The sequence below is a fragment of the Paramormyrops kingsleyae genome, chromosome 24 (genome assembly GCF_048594095.1).
Source record: "Paramormyrops kingsleyae isolate MSU_618 chromosome 24, PKINGS_0.4, whole genome shotgun sequence".
NCBI classification, from domain to species: Eukaryota; Metazoa; Chordata; class Actinopteri; order Osteoglossiformes; family Mormyridae; genus Paramormyrops; species Paramormyrops kingsleyae.
In genome coordinates this window covers 7,515,414-7,536,871 of record NC_132820.1, presented here as the reverse complement: position 1 = coordinate 7,536,871, position 21,458 = coordinate 7,515,414, and the positions used below count along the sequence as shown (strand labels likewise).

The 21,458-nt window shown below is 46.4% G+C and overlaps 2 protein-coding genes across 8 annotated transcripts in view; one reads left to right on the top strand and one right to left on the bottom strand.

Moving 5' to 3' along the window:
* The window catches only part of sipa1 (signal-induced proliferation-associated 1), a 38,997-nt gene extending 28,016 nt beyond the window's left edge, over window positions 1–10,981 (bottom strand). For 3 of the 7 annotated variants that reach the window (XM_023803565.2, XM_023803564.2, XM_023803566.2), the window contains exon 1: window positions 10,647–10,980. The gene's annotated coding sequence lies outside the window, so the exon portion shown is untranslated. Of the gene's footprint in view, window positions 1–328; window positions 448–10,166; window positions 10,221–10,646 lie in introns of those variants that run through there. The other 4 variants (XM_023803562.2, XM_023803568.2, XM_072706437.1 and 1 more) reach the window with 3 other exon arrangements.
* Window positions 10,982–17,058: 6,077 nt separating this feature from the next.
* Window positions 17,059–18,680, top strand: LOC111839565 (insulinoma-associated protein 1a-like). The gene has a single exon (XM_023803612.2). The coding sequence runs from the start codon at window positions 17,281–17,283 to the stop codon at window positions 18,526–18,528; it is 1,248 nt and encodes a 415-aa protein (XP_023659380.2). The 5' UTR covers window positions 17,059–17,280; the 3' UTR covers window positions 18,529–18,680.
* Window positions 18,681–21,458: the final 2,778 nt, after the last annotated feature.

The following is a 21,458-nucleotide window of genomic DNA, read 5'->3' as shown; positions in this document are numbered from 1 at the left end:
TGTCGATTTCAAAGAAATTATATTCGTCACTAATGAAAGGCAAAAACTGCAGTCTGTATACCATTGTCAGATTTTTTAATAGCCATTGAACATAATGACATAAAGGCATGTTCCTCTTTTAAAGTAGCTTTTTTAGACTCTCCCGCACACGGCACTGTAAATCACCTCTCGGAGGGCATTCATTTATAAAGTGAGCTCAACTCACATTTCTCTATTTTGGAACCAGCCAATAGCAGACCTGCACATTTTTATGCCCCCCCCCCAGCACTAGCTGCAAACTAACGCAAAGGTTTCCAACAAAGCAGTCTATTCGTGGATAAACGCTCACCTGTCAAGCGCCAGGCGGTGTCAGTACCAGCCGCCGCCCCGCCGGCCGAGGCAGGAAGCAACCTGACCGCGCCGCAGTTTCCCTTCCTCATCTTGTGCGAGATGCGCCTTTTTTGTTCTGTTTCTCGGTGAAGCACAATCCGAGGAATTTATGTATTTTGCCGCAGCCCTAGCCGACGTGCCCGTGTCTGTTTGTGCTTGTAAGGGCTTTGCATTTGTGCTTACATGTCCGATGTTTACAATCATGACATGCATTTTGCTGCTCACTTCTCTCCGTATTCACGGCTGGAATTTCTTATTGTTTTCTATAGTAAACCAGGGTATCTGCAGCAAGGACCCTTCCGCCGGACTTGATCCCTTCCGTGCCCTTAACATCTCTACGGTCCCGCCGTCAACCAGCGCGCACGAACCGCCCGCCTCTCTCTCTGTCGCTCGGTTACGCACACGGTGGTTTATGTCACTGGATACGTCTGTTTCTTAATTGCCGGTTATTAGTAACTGCTGCATGTGTGTGGTGGCCCTCCAGGGGAAAGAAAACAGTTTGAACAGAAGGAAAAATCAGAATAAGTACAAATGCAAAATAAAACAAAAAGGGGTTTATGTATTCAACGTCTTACATTCGTTTTGCCGTGTGTCCTCGCGATTTATGGGATAGTAAATCTTACATAACAACCCTTTGCTTAACAGCAATTAACCAGCCTATAGTGACTGGGCATCAGCTATGCAGGAGGGTAAAAAAAACCGTTTGTTTTCGTTTAGTTTAAGGCAGTACCTGTCCTAGCCGATGTGGTCCCCATAATGTAATATAAACATAATTTACACACAGGCACACACACATAGAGAGAAAGAGAGAGACATGTACCCATATCTATGTGGGGCCATCCATTCATTTCTATGGGCAAAACACAACTTGCAATAATGACAACCCTAACCCAGCCCTAAGCTTAACCATAAGTAACCAAACTAAATACAAGAATTTTGGCATTTTTAGTTTATTGATTGCAGTCACAGATTTCTGTAAAATTGAGGTTATCCTTGTGGGGACTGGAAAAGTGTCCCCGCAGGTTAAAAAAAATCACGTTTTTGGTCCCCACAATATAATATATATCTGACCCACACACACACACACACACGTTTGTAATTATATCTTTGTGGGGACTCTCCATTCATTTCTATGGGGAAAACTCTAATCCTAACAATGACGCCCTTAACCCCTATCCAGCCCTAACCTTAACCATAAGTAACCAAACAAAATACGAGATGTTTAGCATTTTTAGTTGCCATTTGATTGCATTCACAGATCTTTGTAGGGGTCTGAAAAATGGTCCCCACAATGTCAAAAAAACCAGGTTTGTATTACATTGTGGGGGACATTTGGTGCCCACAATGTAATATTAACCTAATCCACAGACACATACACACACACATAAACCATCATATCAGAAGCTTATACATATTACATCAAATATTTCCGCCTCAGGAGAAAGGAGGTGTTGCCAACAGCCCATGTGCTGCGTGAAGCGATCATTGTAACTATATTCCACCCAGAAGAAAGACAAGAGAAGTTACACATATCCGCCAAGGACTGAATCTGGCGTGCGTCCCCTTCGTGACGTCTGTGCACCGTAGCGGTGACACTGCTGAAGAGAAAACTAGGTGGGGTGGCAGGGGGGGGGGGGGCTTTCCAGTGGGGCTCGCTCTGCAGTTCTGTTTTTAGGCCAGTTTGGGGCCCACGGGGGCCAGGAAGGGGGCTGGTTTTGTAACTGGATTCAACACTGAACACACGGATTCACCTTGAGCCCAATCATAGGAGTGGTTTAGTCTGAACATCACCTGAGAAAAGCTAAATCACCTTCTCTGGATAAAAAAAAAATAAACATCATAACACATCTACATGCTCATATGCGCTGGATACCTCCCAAAATAAATATCACTCCTTGACTGGCAGAAAGATGCATTAATCGCATTTATATAAGCGTCAGGCCATGTGGTTAACCACCATTTGTTCCTCTGGCCTCTTACTTGAACCGCGGTCCTCTGGACTGTTAGTCTGCTTCCAGCATTCAGGGAAGCACATTTTCTTCTCAAAGGTGCAAGGAGGCCAAGGAAGATGGCAGCACTTTGCTGGCACTATCTACCAGAGCTTTGTGGACTAAGGGGATAATTAAATGTTAAGCAACATGTCAGATGGAGTGTAATTGGCTAAGAATGGGTTCATCTCAAGGCTAAGCAGAACAAAGGATCTCTCTTGCTTTCTCTAGCTCAGCGTAAGTACAATAATCCGATATGATTACATGGCATAATATAGGCAAATTAACAAAAATAAAGCTGTTAGCCTTTACCCAGATAAACAGCACGAGAGTCTGTGAAAAAGGACAGACATGCATTACTGCTTATTTCTGATAAAGACTGCTGGCCCTATCCCATCCACCCTCCTAATCTCTGGCCATATCCCATCCACCCTCCTGGTACCTGTCATATCCCATCCACCCTCCTGGCCATATCCCATCCACCCTCCTAATCTCTGGCCATATCCCATCCACCCTCCTGGTACCTGTCATATCCCATCCACCCTCCTGGCCATATCCCATCCACCATCCTCATCTCTGGCCATATCCCATCCACCCTCCTGGCCATATCCCATCCACCATCCTCATCTCTGGCCATATCCCATCCACCCTCCTGGTACCTGTCATATCCCATCCACCCTCCTGGCCATATCCCATCCACCATCCTCATCTCTGGCCATATCCCATCCACCCTACAGGCCATATCCCATCCACCCTCCTGGTACCTGTCATATCCCATCCACCCTCCTGGCCATATCCCATCCACCCTCCTAATCTCTGGCCATATCCCATCCACCCTCCTGGCCATATCCCATCCACCATCCTCATCTCTGGCCATATCCCATCCACCCTCCCCGCCCCTGGCCCTATCTCGTCCACCCTGCTGGCCTTTCCTCTTACTCACACTGCCAACTGGACAATAACCAAATACTCCACATACATAACTAACAAGCTGAAGCTTTGGATCCTGCGACAGGCTGCATCCTAACAGCAATAACAGTGACCGGCATGACCGAGCCCTGCATTCCCCCGAATGCTAAGACTCCAGGGTGCGATGGCGTTGGCACCTGGGCATCAGTGTGCATGTGTCAATGCGCGGGTGTGTGTGCATAGCATCGCTCAGTCCGCTTATGGGCACACTGTGCATGATGACATCACCTCCCCAAAGTGAAGACAGCGGGGACTCTAGTTAATAATGCAGTGAGCTAATCGTATCCGTTTCCCCGGCTTTAGCATGGTCAGCCACTCAGCTGCAGTTGCTCTCGGTGCCTGCGGCTAGCTCTGTAACAGGACTGTCTATTTATCGTTGCCGCGTACCGATTGGTCAAAAATGGGACATGAGTCCCGCCTCTCTAACGCACCGTCCTTGAGCTGTATGTGTTTTACACACGTGCCCGGCCTCACACCTACCGAAATAGCAAGTTCGCGCCGCGCTCCACCGGGATTACTCCGCTGGTGTCGCTCCGTTGATGAAAAATCCTTTGGATATATTTGTACGTGATACAACACTGTGCCGCTATTTCAGCTGAAGTCATGCTGGAAGAAAATATACATGTAATATAACATAAAGGAGCTCCCAGGCCGGAAACCCGTCTTACGTTTCCAAACAAACAGGCCGTGCAGTTTAAATCAGGAATGATGCCTGCCAGTTGAGGCTGAATGGGATACGGCCTCTCGCCTGAACAGGATGCCGGGTCCCGGTCGGTATATCCAGCCGCTTGCCCGCAGGTCTGTGGTCACGCACACCTGTATCCCTCAGCCTCTGAGGCCTGGAACGGAGGGGCCTAGAAACCACAGGGCTTGTAATGGCGCGACTCCTATTGATGCGTGTGTAGGGATGGGAGAGACCGCCTGCATGTGCTGGCATTCGTCATCAGTATCAACAAAGAAGGAAATCAGCATCTCTGTCTTCAACCATGTTCCCTGTGCTGCCTGGAACGGGGTCCAATCTCACTGTGACCCTGTACTCATGGGAGTATTATTTACCCAAAAATGTTCTGAGGGCAGAATGATAAATTATCGGTTCAGAGAGATAACCAATCAGATTGTAGAGGAGGTGGGTCCAAGTAACTAGAAGGGGTGGGACCAACCAATCAGACGTCTAGACCCCACTTACTCTAGTTGCTTGGACCCACCTCCTCTGCACTCTGATTGGTTATCTCTCTAAACCAATCATTTTTCATGCTGCCCTCAGAACATTTTTGCATAAGTAAAACTCCACAAGCTGGATGGATGGGAAACCGGCACCTTCATCTAATAATGACACAAGTAAAGTTTACTACCCTTCAGTGATGTTCTTTATGAAGTTTTTGTTTTACCCAGTTTGCTTAATGTTATAAAGACAAAAGAAACTGCAAATAAAACATCATTTATTCAAACTGCACTCTGTCCTGTTGCCATTATATTAACAAACAATGTACTGTATTACTGCCTGGTACTGGTCAGGGACTACAATGACAGACACACCAGGGCAGGGCAAGGAAATGACTTGGCAATTCGGTGGACATATTTGCAATCGCCAACCTCTGGGTCCACCTGAACCCCACAGTTCCTTTGGACTCCAGAGGAAGCTGCCCCGGGCTGACCCCAGGCCCAGGGTCCGTTTCAAAGAAGAAAAAAAAATAACAGCGACAGGTGTGTCATTTCACTGTGGTCTCCCTGGAGTGTATTAGCACGCTAACGCTACCGCTAAGCACGCTAACACCAGCACTAAGCACACAAAAGCTAACACCACCGCTAAGCATGCTAGCGCTAATACCAGCACTAATCACAGTAATGCTAACACCACCGCTAAGCATGCTAGCGCTAATGCCAGCACTAAGCACAGTAATGCTAACACCACCGCGAAGCATGCTAGCGCTAATGCCAACACTAAACACAGTAATGCTAACACCACCGCTAAGCATGCTAGCGCTAATGCCAACACTAAACACAGTAATGCTAACACCACCGCTAAGCATGCTAGCGCTAATGCCAACACTAAACACAGTAATGCTAACACCACCGCTAAGCATGCTAGCGCTAATGCCAGCACTAAACACAGTAATGCTAACACCACCGCGAAGCATGCTAGCGCTAATGCCAACACTAAACACAGTAATGCTAACACCACCGCGAAGCATGCTAGCGCTAATGCCAACACTAAACACAGTAATGCTAACACCACCGCGAAGCATGCTAGCGCTAATGCCAACACTAAACACAGTAATGCTAACACCACCGCGAAGCATGCTAGCGCTAATGCCAGCACTAAACACAGTAATGCTAACACCACCGCGAAGCACACGTTTCTGAGCCGAGCCGTCCGTCCGTCCACCGTCTGACCCGCCGGGCTCAGTAGGCTGATGGCTTCATTTAGGATCCGCGCTTATGTACCTTGAGAATCAGCAACGTGCGGTTTAATGAATTGCCAACATAAATATAAAATGTCTTCCAGTTAAAAAATAACACAGACCTTGTGGTCTAATTTAACTGCAGTATATTTCCTTTTGACTATAATAAACTAGGGTGGTTTAGTGGCTCAGTGGGTAGGACAGCAAAGTCGCACCTCTGGCAGTCTGTGTGTATGTGTGTGTGTCTGTGAATTTGTAATTATTACATTGTGGGGACCCAGTGTCCACACAATGTGATGAAAACCTGTAACTTTTTAACTTTATAAAAATCTGTGACTGCGATCAAAAAACTAGAAATGCCAAAATAATTGTATTTTTTTTGGTTACTTCTGGTTAAGGTTAGGGCTGGGTGGGGGTTAGGGTCGTCATTGTTGGTTTAGAGTTATGCTCATAGAAATTAATGGAGAGTCCCCACAAAGATATGAATAAATGAACTGCCCTGTCTATACTAGGTTAAAAGCCTCACCACAGACTTTACTGGTAAGTGGTCTTGAAAGTTGGATTGATTTAATCAGTTGTCATACATAAAATGATATTACAATTGCTAACTTGCTTGGTAACTAGATAATCTAGACATTTGTACTCTTCATTTTGTACTTTAGATAAGTTATAGTAGGGTTTGTGGGTGTGGGATGTAGCAGGGAATGTGATTTGTAAGTGTAACATGAGGAAGAGCTGGGGTTTGTAATGGTAGCATGAGGTAGATTGGGATTTGTAGGCAGAGTCCGGGGGAGAGTAGGATTTGTAGGCAGAGCCTAGGGAAGAGTGGGATTTGTAGGCAGTGCCTGGGGGAAAGTGGGATTTGTAGGCAGAGGCTGGGGGAGAGTGGGATATGTAGGCAAGGCCTGGGGGAGAGTGGGATATGTAGGCAAGGCCTGGGGGAGAGTGGGATATGTAGGCAGAGCCTAGGGGAGAGTGGGATTTGTAGGCAGTGCCTGGGGGAGAGTGGGATATGTAGGAGGGGCCTGGGGGAAAGTGGGATTTGTAGGCAGAGGCTGGGGGAGAGTGGGATATGTAGGCAGGGCCTAAGATAGAGGGATTTGTAGGCAGAGTGGGAAAGACAATGTACAGGAATAAATTCCAACAGTGCATGCTATTTGACTCAAAGGGGTCAGGTAATCTGTGTTATGTGGCGTGCATCTGTGTGCATGAATGTGTGCTGGAAGATTCTGGATACTGTGCATTTAGTTCTCTGTAAATTAAGGTCTTTTTGCTTCACCATGACGAATGATGCAAGGGCTTCTGATAGCAAGTGTTACTTCTGTTAAATTTTTTTTTCAGAAGTTCTCAGAGACAGTCAAAAGCGATCCTAGTGATATCACAGAAGAGAACTCCTTCAAAGCTTCTTCTGTCCTATGTTCTCTACCAAAACCTGGAGAGAACTGCAACAGGGAACCACGGGCAATTCTTTGCGCCTGAAAAACGGCCATTGAAATAGATTTTCCATCAAAGTTAATGCCGTGAGAGGTGAGCATTCCGTCATTCGGAGATAGGATTTTTTAGGCCACCGAGAAATAGGACCAGTAGGTCGGAGGAACATTGGCTAAAAGGAGCCGGAATGTTCCTTGGGAATTCAGCAAGGAGGTTTTTATCCAACTAGTGGCCAACCCACTTCAGCCGACTGCATGCATGTGACCCCCAGTCATGTGACAGATTGCTACTGCTCCTCTTCTTATTGCGTCTGGTCCTCTGTTGCTTTAGCCCTAGATGCGTTTACAGGGGATGGGGCTACAAGGGCACTGGCCCCAGTTGAAAGCTGATTGGCCCCCACAGTATCCCCTCAACTGTCACTCGCTGATTCAAAACATTTCATTGGCTAATGATAAGACTGGCCCCTCTGTATGAACTATGGCCCCTCTTATGCTCCCCACCTTCCGAGAATCCGAGAATCGCCCCTGCTTCAGAGTGGTCCACCGCACAGGCATTCTCAGGAAGCTCACGGACGTCGTCGAGCTGAATCCCACGGAGTTGCGGAGGCCGCAGTTGGGGCTGAGGGCTGTGTAGGCTTGACCAGCACTCGCCGCATCTGCCTCCCCAAGCAAGGTGCGTTATCTCAGGCGCGCGAGTTAAAAATGTGTCACTGCTGTGTCATTTCCTCGACGCGGGAAGATGTGAGATCGTGTGCACCGTTGCCATGGATATTGGCTCCCGCCGAGTGAGTAAACAGACCGGGAATGAATACGAGGATTTGTCATTCAGCTTGTGCCACAGACTGTAATTGCCTTAATGATATTTCAGTCATGTGTGTTATGGTAGCTTTAGACAGACGGCTGTGTGAGACATCAAAAAGACAAGCGAATGAGAATGACGGCATTTTTAAGAGGGGAAGGATGCTTATTTTAAATGACTTTATTTAGTCCCTAATTTCTATTTGCGCGCTAAACTATGGGGACACTTTCTATTCATAGAAAGCTATTTCTGCATCATGTTTTTTGGTGGAAAACGCGACTCCCCTGCTGATCTTCCTGCCCTCGTACTCTATGCCCATCCTGGAGTGGAAAATCTACAGTGGAAAACAATGACTTTGTCCCTGTCATGCTTTTATCTGCTGGCTGTGGATCCTGACAGCCGCTGTTTACCACAAAGATCATGGATCCATGTGTACAAGAGCATAGCGCCTGTTCCCCTAAAACCATAGAAGGGTGTCGAACAATCCATCTTCTAATTACTTACCCTGGTCTGGGTCACTCATGGGAGTTTTACTTACACAAAAAATTTTCTGAGAGTAGAATGAAAAATGAGTGGTTCGGAGAGATAACCAACGAGATCTTGGTCAGATGTCAGACCAACCAATCGGATGTTTTGGCCCCACCTCCTCTAGTTGCTTGGACCCGCCTCCTCTACAATCTGATTGGCTATCTCTCTGAACAAAATGTTATTTTTTTGTGCTGCTCTTAGAACATCTTTGTGCAAGTAAAACTCCCACGAGTGTCAGGATCACAGGGCTTCTGAAACAGGGCACAAAGTTGGGGGTATGTCCTGGACGGGATGCTAAAGCTAATGCTGTTTAAAGTCGAAATAATAAACAAACAACACTAAACAAACATGCCCCACAAAAGGACAACATTTGCCTCCCGGGACTAATTAAAATCCACGACCAAAGTGACGACCAGCAGGAATCTCTTCTGGAGTCGTCTATTGCAGCTTCATCCGAAGGTTCGAATCTGGCGACAGTCGCCAAGGGGGACCTGATGTAAACGGTTGCCGTGGACGACGGACTGCTTGGTTTCAGTGTCCTGCTGTGACTCACTCCGCATCCATGGTGCTAAACTCTGACTCGAGTGGCTTTGAGTCGCTACATCCCTGAAAAACCAAACGAGTCCTGGTGCTTCAGAATACGTGTGACGTCGTGACATATGATAGCAAAATTAGGAAATTCCTTATTTCAGAATAAAAATCCTTATTTTTGGTTCCACAGGCCCTTTCCCCTTTTGTCACGACGTCTAAAATCACCACATATAGCCCCTGTCGACATTTTCTGGATCAGTACCGAACCCAGAGTTTACCTGGACCTGGATTGTATTGGGTTCACCTGCGTTACATCTCGGCCCTGTCGTGACAGAACCTGCAACCAAAACCACAACTTTAAAGCACGTAGCATCTTCCCAGTGGAATGTTCCGGGGAGCCTGACATCAGCTGTTACCAGGGTCCTGACAGAAACGGATCCCCTAACAAAGCCCCTCCGGAACCATGCGTCTGTGGACCCGTCCCGTCCCCCTCTGCAGCCAGCCAATCAGCTGCTCCGAACGCCCGAGCGCATAGATATATATTTTTTTTCTGCTGTGATGTGCCCCGCGCACGCATCAGAACAAAGCAACTCTCCGTGCATGTGACGGTCCTGAGAAACACACGGGGCCCTCATCGATCCGAGCCGCCCCCACGGCCCGGCTCCGCAGAAACACATAAATAAATCTGGTTTTTGCAGCAGGACCAGCTGGATACCACGGGGGTCACGGGCTACCATCCGCTGCTAAATTTGGAAACGTGCACCGCGGTAACTGTTGCCAGGGACAAAGGGATGGAGAGCGGATCAGCAGCCGGACCGCCATACGGACGCCCTTGTGCGGTCGCGGGCATAACGGCGGACGCAATCTAGCCCAGCATCTCCCCCTCTCCCCCATCCGCTACCCTGAGAAACCCCCCCCCCCCCCCAACCATAAATGTTCCCTTACATCGCCCGTCTCCGCAGCCACCTTGACAACAATACACCCAGGATTCCAGCACCTCCCCTCGCCCCCCCCCCCCCCCATTTCTGCATCTGCGCGTCAATCACACCCCCTCCCGGTTCGCGACTCTCTGCCTAATCCCCCACCAAACAATAACCACGGCAATTTTTTTTCTTTACCAGAAAAAAAAAACATTTCCCATTTGTCTTACCTCCCGTGTCTGTGAATGAATGCATCCTCCTCTCTCTCTCTCTCTCTCTCTCTCTCTCAGTACCTCTCTCTCCCTCCCTCCCTCTCTTCGCTTTCTCCACTGCCCCCCCCCTCCCCACCTCCCGCTACCCCCCCCCCCCCCTTGCTCGCTAAGTCCTGCGGTGCAGAAAAGCCAGCGGCGGGAACTGCAGCGGCTTCATGTCAACGTCACATCAGCTCTCCAGTGCCGGAGCGAGAACGGCATGGGGGGTGGGGGGGGGGCAGAGGGAAATAGGGGAAATCTAGCTGAAAACCTCATTTCCTCTCTCTGACAAAGGGCTTCCTTTGCCGGGACTGACACCTATCCTCTGCCGTGTTTTCTGTTGTTGTTGTCACGCTGGAATGCCTGGCGTGTGCGTGTCCGTGTGCATCTCATGCGAAACATGCACCCCCCCCCACTGTCACTGAGAAGATCTGGGTCAGCGTATCGGCGAGCGTTTACCTTCACGTCTCACCCCTTGTCCTTCTTCTCCCGTTTCATCTCAGTCCCTTGTCACACCTCTTCCTGTGATGGTGGCCATCTCCCCTGCTGTCGCTCCCATCGGTTGGGCTTTAATTCATTCCTGCTCCTTTCCCCGATTATCAGTATTATTTCCTCTCCGGGTTCAGTCTGTTAGCGAGCTTATTTTTCCCATCAAATCGCTCAGTCAAAAGAAGCAGGCTGACTTGCTCTCCCTCTCTCTCTCTCTCTCCCCCTCTCTTTCCCTCCCTCTTCCTCTCTCTCTCTCTCTCTCTCTCTCTCTGTCTTGCTGTTTCTATTCCACACACATCACAGCTAAAGCCTCCCCCCCCCCAATCCACTACCACATCCCTGATTCCCCCCCCACCCCCCACCCCCCCCAACTCCACCTCCTCTGTCAAAAAGATGCAGCGATGACTGCAGGCAGGATGCTCTCTCGTTCTCTTCCTCTGGAGCTAATCTGCTGCACAGGCTGACGGTTGGGTGATTAGGGGAGTGAGATTAAGGCTCCGCTGAGGACGTGCCCCCCCCGAGTGCTCCTGGGGGCTCTTTCATGTGTCCGCGGCATTTTGTTGGGAGATCGTCACTGCGGTCCTCTCAGATGTTAGCAAATAGACAGAGTGTGCAATGGAATCTTGGGGGTTGCAGCTGAACTGGTGACGGTTCTCTTCAAGAAAACGACACACACCCACACACACACACACACACACAAACACACACACCAGCAAATAACAGCGTATTACTTCACCACGGAACACACCCTCGCATCACCCGCTCAGTGCCATCGCGTTGTCATGTTGAGTCAGCAGCAAAATGTGAATTTTAGATTCTCTCTCAAGATTATTATGAAATTCTATTGTCACGCAGGGAGCTGCATCCTAAAACTGATGATATTCTTTAACTGGGCTGGTTTTGTTTTGAATGAATAGATTCCTTCATAAAAACAGAGAAAGGGCACCTACAAAACAATTAAATGCCATAAATATGCTATAAATTTCAGCAAAATAAATCAGAATAAAGCATAATACAAATACAGACCCTGAACCGTGACTCTGATATATGCTGAAGATATTCAGGGAAACTGTCCATTCAAAGGTACAAGGGATAAAACAGGCCTTTTGGACACAAACATCATCCATAATGTGCGGCGTTTTTCTGCTGCCCTATGATGTCAACAATTCAAGCAGCAGCAACTATGAAGCAGTTTTTGTGTTGTACAACTGGGTAAAACAGGACCCATCATACATCGTGGACATCCGATAGACTCTTATTATGAAAGGCTTCCAATTTTCCTCTAACAAGGCTAACAGATCTCAGTTTGTCCTTCAGAAACCAGAACCAGCTCATTAAGAACCTGTGAGTCGACGTGCAACATTCTCAAATCATTTCTGCACTCCTCGCCGCTATCGTCTAAATGCGAGTTAACAAGATGTGCTTTGGCCGCCAAGCTAGAAGTCCAGTTTATGTTTTTCACCCTCCAAGATAGCAGAGGTCGTCTTTCAGATCTCCAGGGTGGTGAAAAGCCCCGTGTGAGAGGTGCGTAGGGTTAGAAGTGAACAGACGCGGTGATGGAGGATGTGAGGACCTTAATACTGCTTGAACCCTTCCACCTTTCCATTGTGTCCTCACAATGAGCATCTGGTGAGGGACACACACCCCCACCTCCATTATTGAATGACCACCAAGTTCCCCCCCTCCACCAAAAACACCCCCCCCCGCCTGTCCATATGGCCTTAGCCACGGGGTCAACGATCCTGGTCAAGCACATGACAGCGGGGGCTGGAGATGGGGGTGGTTTTTGTGTTTGTGTGTGGGGAGGGTAAGTGTGTTATGGGCAGAATTGTGTCTTCTAAAATTGGGTGGAGGAGGGGGTTGGGGGTTCTCTGTCCTCTAAAGGTGGGGAGTAACGGTGTGTCGATTTGACACGCATGGGATGCGACAGATACTCCAGCGTGTCATTCCCGCAGCCCCCCGCCTTGTCTCCCACACGTCCCTTTGTCTCCGCACCCTGCTCAAGCATGAGATGGGTATTTAGGAACATGCAGTCTGCGGTCTTCATCACACTCTTCTCCTGGAGGCCCCCATTCGCTCGCGCATCGCCTATTACGAACTACCTATCATGTGACCACCACCACAAAAAAAAAAAAAAAAAACTGGGTCTGAACCGGTACCGTGGCCTCCGGTGTCCCGCCCCCTCCGCTAAAGTGAAAACGCCTGCCGCCGTAGAACACTTACCACAAACACCACCACGGGATAATAATTCATTTGCCAGCTTTCATTCTAATTTCTAATTTACCTTTCATTACCCTGCGGCCACGTGAAAGAGGAACAGTAACGCAGAGCAGACTGACGATTAATATTCTATAGTTCATGCGCTAAACCTAACCTCTGTGGATCGGGGTTCAAATATAGCACGCATTAAAATCACAGAACAACGAAGCTGCGAGATGTACGATAGGCAATCGATATGTGTGCACTTGCGAGGCATGCACTGTCCTGACTGCCCATACATCATATCGCGTCCACCATAAATCACAGGGTAATTAATAACTGCCTTCAAACTTGTGCCTGTATCGAAGATGAGCGTCTGATAGATTTCCTGTCTTTCATTATGAGCCACAATTCAAAATAAAGAAGTTTAGACATCCTTGTACTATTTTGTATTTTGTAAACACCAGAATCATCAACTTATATCTGAAGAAGTGCTTTTCAGCTATGGTAATCTTAAAGAAAGTGTTTCAAAATAGATTCCATTTTGAATGGCACGAATCATATATTGGTTTGGTATAGGTTACTAATAACTAAAATTTTACCAAAGTACTGGTGGGTGACAGACTAATTCCTACCAAAAAAAGATTAAGGATATTAAATAAATTTAAACAATAAACGTTTATGCATTCATACACATACACAAACCAACCACCCATCCATGCATCAATCTCTCCGCCAGTCCGTTTTCTGTACCCGCTTGTCCTATTCAGGATTGCGGGGGGTCCGGAGCCTATCCCGGAAACTATAGGCACAAGGCAGGGAACAACCCAGGACGGGGCACCCGCCCATCGCAGGGCACACTCACACACAATTCACTCACACATTCATACACAAAGCAATATTATAATTTAATAGATAATACGGCAGTCGGAGTTACGCGTAATTTAACAGACACAAACCGTCTGCTGCTATACAGGTATGGGCGAATTGTAGGTAAATCCCAATGTGTTGCAAAATCCGTAATAGATATGACGATACCTTTCAAAAACTAGGCTGAGTAATAAATTCAACAAAACAGCTAAACACATTTTATTGTTAGGGCCTAATTGGTATATTTTGAGAAAAGGTGTCGAATTTACGAGTTTTTGTTTAATTCTCATAAATAACAATATAGGATAAGCCTGATGGACAGTCGACAAATATTGCAACTATTGTAGGCACATGTAATTGTAGTCAGTATTTAAATGGAAATCTGCTTCATGTCTAATTGGAATGAAAATAACTGCCCAGAATACAGGATTCATGCTCCCCGTCATCTCATTACTGTCAGTTTAGTTTAGTTCTAGATTAATATATAACTGGCTGAATTACGACACACTTGTGTAATAAATAGAGGGATGTTTGCGGTATATAACTTAAAATTCTATGCAATTAGACAAATAGGTTTCCATCACATGGTTTGTAATTTCTTAAAAATGCATCAATAGACCGCTACTATTTCAAGCCGCCGTCTCTTACGAAATACATTTTAAAGACAAAGGCGCCGCCTTGTGGTGGTTTGTCAAAATACAGAAAATCGAACGGTGCGGATTTTAGGGATGCAGGTTCACAGGTCATCCGGGCCTCCTGCTATAACGTAACAAGCGAGCGCAGTCATCGAAGTAGGTAGTACTAGTTAGGCTAGTTCCTCAGAATGCGATACGTTAATTAGTATTAAATAATACAGTAGCCTACTGCATTAAGTATGGACCTATGTAATCCACAAATAGCCTGCAACCGAAAATAAGAAACACTTTATCTAGACGTTAATCTAATGCGTAACTTTAGTTAATAAGGGCCTGATTTCACGCCAGCTTTAATGCAGACATGACCAGTGGCCTGTATTACGAAGCGGGGTTACTGGCTTATCGTGATAACTTGTCGGATTTAAGGTACCACAGTTTAAATGGACTTCATATTCGTTTACTTACATTTTGCCCAGACTACCTTAAATCCGACAATTTTCCCCAGTATAAGCCAGTAACCCCGCCTCGTAGTACAGGCCTCAGTTATCAAGACGCTGATCTGATTTTAGTGTAAGCATTCACTTGGAGGGCAGCTGCTGATTGTTTCATAATTTAAATAAATTAGTAGGTTATATTATCACTGCAACATAAGCCTACCTTTAAAAATTGTAATCTATAGGTACTATGCACAACTATTTTATATTACGTTACATATTAACCGACATGAATAATGTCTAAATATATAAAAGCGCTCATAATAATTATACAAATAGCGCAACATTGCTTTAGCCTTACTTAAATTTCTGTACTGGATTTTAGCAAGTTCCAAACTTAATATGCTCGAAAGAGTAAATGACAAATTGTTAAAGCAGTTTAGGGACAGACAGGCGTTTTTGTGACAACTTGTTAATTGACTATATAATGTCAGTGATAGAACCTACTTTAAAAACATTATTGTTGCTTTTCTTGGTGGCAAAAAAAATGTAACAATGTGCTCTTTGGCGTTATTTATTGATCTCTTGGCGTGGTAGACTATATAAAACAGAAGCCTATAGGGCTACGTTTTTTTTTGCAGCTTTATGCAAATATAGGTCAGAAAAGTCAGAGAGAGCGCGTGGCGGGGGCGCTATAGGTACACCTAGAACAATCCCAAGGGAAAAAGGGAAAGACGCTAAACCAGTGTCATCGACTTTGGTCAGCTGGCTGGCGTTAGATTTTCAATTCGAAACAAGTTTGCACAAGCTTTTAAAATGTGTGCAGCAGTTTTATTACCTTGTAAATAGTCTGTAGGGTTTGTAAACTACCCCAACGCCTTTGATGTAGCTAATTTTATGTTTATAATGCAATAATATAGATTTGCGGTAAGATTTCTTGCCTGAGAGTCTGAAAGCGTGAGTGTCACACCAAATACGTGAGTGTCACACCAAATATGTAAGAGCTGGCAAACCTGCGCTAAACTCGTTCGCCTGGATACGGCAGACGAGTTTGTAGTCTGCCCAGAAGTTTGTCGCTGGAGGATGTCTGCGTTGTAGAAACTGGAGACTGCGTGCAGTTATGGATTGCGCGTCAAAGACCAGCCGTCCTCCGGATTAAACTGGACAGGGACCAACTTGTTGTCATTTTCTCTCTAATATTCACTAATCTGATGTTCGAGATCGGATTTGTCGCCTTAAAACTTACCAAGTTATCCCTTCGGAGAGTTGGAAAATTATGTTTTCTAAAAGAAATGCCAGTTCCAATGTTTAATTAAATTCAGTATATTACGCATTTCCATCTACAAGGTTGGATTGGTTGAGGTGGCCTATTAGTAGGTGACTATGCAGTAGTCAATACATTAAATACAGGCCTAGGACTTTTGCATTGTTTTTGTTTGATTGTTCTCTAAAATGTATTATCCTTCAAAATGAGCATGTGAGTAAGACATTAATATATCTGGAAAATATATTCAGTAACTCTTGCGAGTTGCAACATCAGAATCAGAATCCAGATTTAATGAGATAATCAGATCATAATCAGATCAGATAATCTTTAATCCGGATCCACATTACTCCGTAAAAAAAAAAGTGTAAGTGCATTTAAAGCAGACATCAATATTTTGTACATACAAAATACTTAAATTCTTATGCTTCCAGGCTGGAGTCCAAACCCTGTAGTTTAAATTAAATGACCTGTAGATTTATGGCTAAGCTGGTGCTTATGCTTAGCCTATTTGCATATATTTTGTGAGGAAAAAGTGACATTTCCTCAAGCATATCTCAAAATTCATGTGAATTTTGATAATCCGATTACAAACATAAAATTGAGTGTACGTTGCGACGGCGCGCCCCTTTATAGAAGTGGCTGCGAGAAGGAAAAAAAAAGTTCATATTTTTTCCGCGTCGTAGTTTTAAAGAATTCGTTGCTTTACTGGGTCTCTTTAACCTTGTCACCCCCCCGAGCACACGTTAACTCCTATTGTACTCCCTGATAAATTAAGGAAAAGATACTGCACGTGCGCGCGCTGAAAGGGGCCCCATAGGACACAGGCAAACAAAGGATGCGGGGGCTCGGCGCGTGGCAGGGTCCGGTTCTGCACAATGACGGAGCACGCGTCCGGGGGAGGGAGGAGGCTGGGCGTGCCGTGGGGGGAGGAGGCCGAAGGCTGACATCTGTCGCACTAGTCCTTGGAGACCCCCGGCGTATCGTGTTGTCAAGGGGGCTGCCACTGAGTACTGCCCCTCAGCCATATGGGTTATCGGGCTTCCCGGTGCCTTTAAAAACTCCAGACAGAAGAATCAATCAGTTGAGAGCACTTAGCGGAGGGAGACGGATGTCTTTATGTTTGCTTAAGCTGGTGAAAGTTAAAAGCAGGTGTTGCTAGTGAGCGGCGTTTCAGCCAGTGTTACATTCCGATAGCCGCGATGCCGAAGGGGTTCCTGGTAAAGAGGACTAAGAAAACAGGTTCGGTCTGCTATAGGATGCGTGAGGAAGACCGCCTGGACCGAGCCTCTCCGTTGCATTACTGTGATGAAAAACCGGAGAGATCTGCAGTCCAGTTCTTGGATTGCAATAGACAGACCACGAAAATCAGAAGTCCGCTATGTTTCAGGGACATTACATCTTTCGTCCCACCTCCGCTATCAACTCCAGGATCCCCCCAACAGTCCCGATCTGGAAACCGCTTTGGCCGGACACTCTGCTCAAATCGCCCCTTCCGGGCAGAATCATTCCCCGAGCAGCAAGCGATCAGCTTCAAAACTTGCGAAACTCCGGCAGTATTTTCAGCATCTCTGGCAGAAATGACCAGCAAACTGGGCGCCGTGGGCAGCAAACCAGTGACTCCAGAATTCAGGCGACTAGCTTCTCCCAACGCCAGACTCAAACAGGTGAATCCGAGAAGACAGACGCTCTCAGCTCCCGGCGAGAAGCGACCGAACTGGGCGGACGAAGCTAGCACATCACCGGTGTTCGGGTTGCGCATCCTGGAGGATCCGGAGGTGGAAGTCAAGCAGCGGTCCAACACCAGCATCTCGCTGGGAGACTACATCTGTCAACTCTGCAAAGAGAGGTACTCAGATCCCCTAACTCTGGCGCAACATCAGTGTTCCCGTATAGTTCGGGTAGAGTACCGCTGCCCGGACTGTGAGAAAATCTTCAGCTGCCCGGCCAACCTGGCTTCGCACAGGCGCTGGCACAAGCCGAAAATCGCCCGGGGCGACGCGGATAAAACCAGCCTGCGTGCAATCGCTGTCCCAAACGCAAATATCCAGCATCCGCCGCCGTCCTCTCCAACACCTCCAGACTCGCACGCGGTGGAAAGCATGTCTTTTAACTGCACCCTTTGTTGCAAGATATTCCGACGAAGGTCCTACCTGAGGAAGCACCTTGCTGTGCACAGCAGAAGGACTGTGTTACAGCATAGCCGGGATCCCGCAGAGGAAAATCACGCAAGGCTCGATCAAACTGTCCCCAAGCACAGTTTCCATGTCTCTCCTCCTCTAAGTCTGAGACGGGAATCGCCAGTGGCTACAAACCCTGACAGCAGTGATACGTACCCGTGTAGATTTTGCGGGGAAACATTTTTCTCCTCTCCTGGACTGACTCGACATATCAATAAATGTCACCCAGCAGAAACCAGGGAAGTAATATTTTTGCCACAGCGCGTTTGAGTCACGTCAAACAATACGACTTTTTTCGTCCATATAACTGTATTGGTATGGAAATGTACATTTTTTTACTCGCAAAAACGTAGATTTCGTAGAAACATGTCGGTCTGTATTCATACGTCACCTATGGATACATTAATCATTAGTGTATTTGTATTTTATATATGTATTTATTTATGTGTCTATTTATTACTTATCGTATAATTGGAAAGGTTGCCGGAGTTGTTATTATTAAACTACTAACATGTAGCTTTCAACTGTGCTTGGTTTAAACATATAAATTGTTTTATACGGTTATGCTAAATGTTGACTTGTTTATAGCAGTACGGATATATCACTGACCTATGTGAATTTCATCAGGGGGAAATTGCGTTATAAGCCTATAGGCTTAATACATGTGAATAAAGTAGACAATTAAAAGTTTCTTTGTATTGTTTAATTATTGCTTACATCCCTTTGCAGACGCACATTCCCGGGCACGAACTTAAATCCATATGCAGTATTGATTAGTGAAACATTCCCTTCATATTTACTAGAGAGCGACCCTCTGTCCACTCTGACACAGTGTAAGTTTATTAGTCATCGGTGGGCTACAATTACGGAAAAACAGAACTTCTCGAGTAGCACCATTGCGACCAGATGCCACCAGTTCAGTTACCGCTAATGGTACAGCGCTACCGCGAAAACAACGCTAACTTGGGGCTTTCTTCGGTAAATCGAGGGTTTTAATGTCACCGCCTGCCTAAACTACCCACATTATCTCTAAGAGGCTGAAATTAAATAGACCTCTAGAGGATTGCGGGGATGTAAGTACTATAGGTTCTTTACTCTGAATTCTCCAAATCGTACTAACGTAAAAAGTGTAAATATGGCGCCTGGCTATGTCACATGATGTTGCTGGTCACTAGACACCAAGCCAGTGCCAAATTCATACACCCCATCTGATCTGTATGTGGGGGTGGGGGGTTATGTGTATGCAGCAGGGAGGCTGGAAAAACAGCCAAACAGTGTACTTTGGCAGAAACAGCTTGTAGCGGGCAATGTTTATCAACTGAGGCAGAAGATGGAAGGCTGTTTTTAAAGCAATGTTATTGTAAAAGGGAGTCCATGAGAATTGTGCGTAATGCTTTTTGTCATTTAAAAATACTCACCGCGATAGTTAGTCTGTTGCCATATTGTACAGACTCATAAGGCCTTGCACTTTAAAATTGAGGGCAGGGTAAATGGGGAGAGAAAAAGGAAATTTTAATAAACAAAGGGCTGACAGCGTGTTACATCATCCCAGACAAAGACATCACCCAGCACTGCGTCTCCACGCGCGCAAACTCTCTGACAACATGAGGCTGTTTAAGCGCAATGCACGCCTTCTGAGGAAATGTCGGCCTGCTACGGCGAAAAGGCCTGACCCTTGGGGTCAGCTGCTATCCGTCTGGGTCGCTCCTCCAACTGTCGGCAGGCCGGCAGTGACCAGCTGGGGGGTGGGGGGTTTAACCTTGACTGGGTTTCGGTGCGAAGGTGAGACTGGTAGTCTGGTGGCTCAACAAAGGCGAAACGAGTTATCGCCAGTGACTGTGACCATTTATGAGGGCAGAGTGTAAGACGTCTGAAATGCCAAATATGAATGAAAATGCAGATGGACTTGTTTCTTGGGAAAAGGGTAAAAGTACAAGGCGAAAACTAGTGCTTGGACCCCTAATGAAAGTCGGGGACCAAAAGAAAAAGCCACTAGATACTCCATTTATTCTAATATGGGTTTAAATGTAGAGCTTCCCTCTGTTGAGAGCAGTGAAGAATGGTGTATGGGGGGGGGCTATTCTGCTCAGAATCTGACTGCAAGAGCAACAGATGATCCTACTGCTAATTTTTTCCAAACATTTTTCTCTCTTGGGGGGTGGGGTGGGGTGGGTGGAGGTTTGCAATAATTCAGTCTGGGTATTATGTTGTGGGAAATGTGTCATGCAGAACAAATCATGGCTGCAGAGACCGGCCGACGTTACTGTCTGTTAGCGTCGGGGCGTGAAAAAGCGCATTTCGAGACATACAATCATGGGATGCCTTGGCTGGAAAGCAAGCTTTGCATTTGTCATGTGGACATGGTGCATTTCACATAGATAGATAGATTAGATAGATAGATAGATAGATAGATAGATAGATAGATAGATAGATAGATAAAAAAAAGTACCAGTTTGTACCTTTACTTGTCACTGGGGCTGTACCCTCAAGTGTAAATGTACCTTTCAGGATGAGGAACATTTTTGTACCATTGATGGTACATTAATGTAATTTGTACCTTGGGGATGTTCCTCAGAGTCCATTTCTGTATGTTAAATTATACTACAAGGTACAATTACCTACAGCTAGGGTACAATTGCCAGACCCTTTAGGGTACAGCCCGAGTGACTAGCAAAGGTACAAATTGGTACTCTTTTTTCTGACAATGTAGATAGATGGATAGATAGATAATTTCTGAAGTAAACTGCAAGTTGACAGCAGCACCACACACATTCATATGTAAAGCAGGGCAGAAAAGAGACCTTTCGGTTACCTCCAGTGAGCAGGCCATGGAGGTTGGGCGGCATGGGGTAAATTTCTTGTTGGGGCAGATAGGGGGTTGGGGCTCCAGAAACAGATGCTTTCAAGGAGACTTTGGATTGGGGGCGGGGTCGGGGGGGCATAGAGGGATTTTCAGAGACAGGGGCTCAGCAGACCCATCGACGGGCGTCCAACTGCCCCTGACACATCAGCTGGGCCAGAAGGTTCATTCATAAGAGTCGGTCTGGAATCCCCGGGGGCCGGCAAGCCGACAGTCCCCAGCTCTCCCTTTGTTTTGTTCCTTCAGCCCCAAGAGGACAATGTAACACCCTCAGTAAATGAGGATATTATGGCCCATTCCTGCCTTCAGTCTCAAAGTTAATTCACCACATTCCATTTCC